This window comes from Nematolebias whitei, chromosome 19 (genome assembly GCF_014905685.2).
Source record: "Nematolebias whitei isolate Nwh7 chromosome 19, NemWhi1, whole genome shotgun sequence".
NCBI lineage: Eukaryota > Metazoa > Chordata > Actinopteri > Cyprinodontiformes > Rivulidae > Nematolebias > Nematolebias whitei.
In genome coordinates, this window is record NC_056516.1 from 12,592,708 (window position 1) to 12,594,395 (window position 1,688).

At 44.3% G+C, this 1,688-nt stretch overlaps 1 protein-coding gene across 1 annotated transcript in view; it reads right to left on the reverse strand.

Moving 5' to 3' along the window:
• Window positions 1-1,145, reverse strand: part of ptprua (protein tyrosine phosphatase receptor type Ua) — a 502,564-nt gene extending 501,419 nt beyond the window's left edge. The window contains exons 1-2 of the mRNA XM_037693627.1: window positions 1,088-1,145; window positions 850-927 (exon numbers count right to left, since the gene is read on the reverse strand). Of these exons, the coding sequence (XP_037549555.1) occupies window positions 850-927; window positions 1,088-1,145 (136 nt within the window). The remainder of the gene's footprint in view (window positions 1-849; window positions 928-1,087) is intronic.
• Between the last annotated feature and the right edge of the window lie 543 nt (window positions 1,146-1,688).

The following is a 1,688-nucleotide window of genomic DNA, read 5'->3' on the forward strand; positions in this document are numbered from 1 at the left end:
TCTGTCATGATCCAAACCTCCTGAGCACAGGTCAGGGAGGGAACATAGACGGACCAAATCAAGAGCTTCAACCTTCAGCTCCTTGTTCACCATGACAGACCGGAGCCACTCTGTTATCCCTCAATGGAGGAACAGTAAATAGCTAAATAAAACAAAATATATATTAAAAACGCCTTTATGCGTGAAGTTAGTTTGTGATTCATCTAATTCATACAATTCACACATGATGTTAAAAGTTAAAAGAATGTTTGTGAGAGTTTCAGTCTCCTTTCTAAATCGTTGTTTGTTTCTCTCCTCTTGGTAAAACCAAGAAAGAAGAAGAAGCAGAAATATACCTCCAGTTTGCTGCAGCTCACTACTAATATACAACATGCTGAACATTCAGACCTTTTATTTTTCTGCACACAACTAAAAGCTTCATGTATTTATTTTGTCGTGCAGAAATCGGGGTTTTTAAATGTATATTCTGTACGCCAATCTGAAAGTTGTTGATTTTTAACAGTTAATATTAAAATGCACTAAAACCACAAAGCTCCAGAGGAACGACACAGACACAATGTTTCCTTCAGCTGTCAGTGCACAATCAAATTATTAATTCATCCCGTCTGAAGCAGCCGATCAGTTCATCCATCCAGCCTGCACACACACACAGAAAGACTAATGTAGTTTCATCCCACTTTGTTTCCTTTTTCAACTTTTCGGCTCTGAACCCGGGGTCCTCAGAAAGTCTCGGCGCGCCCCTGGCACAGACCCACCAGGCTCAGGCTCCTCTCAGCCAGAACTCGGCTCGGACTCTTGCTGTGGAGCAGAGGAGCTCTCCGCGCCCTGACGCACAACTTCATCTCTTACCTGTTGGTCGTTCCGTGCTGTCCGCGCACATCCTGACGGCCAGCACCAGGAGCAGAACTGCTGAGCGCATGCTGGCACCTTTAGAAAGTGGTAAAGTCCAGAGCTCGGTTCGTTACAGGACCCAGATCCTGGAGGGAAGTCCGGCAGCAGGTGCAGCGTCGGGAGGACTGGAGAGAAGTTGTGCGCTCAGCTCCATCCACAGCCCGCACAGGGAGCATGTGAGCTCAGAGCCCCCCACCCGGTTGGTTCTGCTGGTTGGAGTCAGCCCGGGAGCTGCGGCTCAGCGGCGCCCCCATGCGGCCAGAAGGTGGATCTTATAACCGGTTCTCCACTGAAACATCTGTCTGCAGGAGAGAGTTTAACTGTTGGATGTAAAAGGGATTTCAAAGTAAAATCCTTAAAGAAGAGAACAAAAAACTGTGACAGATATACGTTAAAAACTTTGTTTCATGCCAGAAAATGTAATAAAAATCATCTGATGTTGGGGAGTTTTAGCCATCTGGTCAAATCTTTGTGAGATCTTTGGTGATCTGTGTGAGTTGGAGATGACTCTCAGCTACTACCTCAGTATCTGTAATATAGCATATGGCTATCATTAACACCATTTTTTTTTCTAAGATCGATGCTGCCGTGGCCATCTTGAATTAATGTGGTGTAGAAGCTCATTCCAGTGATGATTTTAGCCTCCTTTTGGGGGTGAGCACCCCTAAATTTGAACTCAGCACCCCTGAAAAATAAACCATTTTGTTTTGTAAGGAAACTCAGTTCTCAAACCGTAGATTCACCAAAATATTGAATAAATGACAACACTTAAACAAGACAGTAAAATCTATGATTTT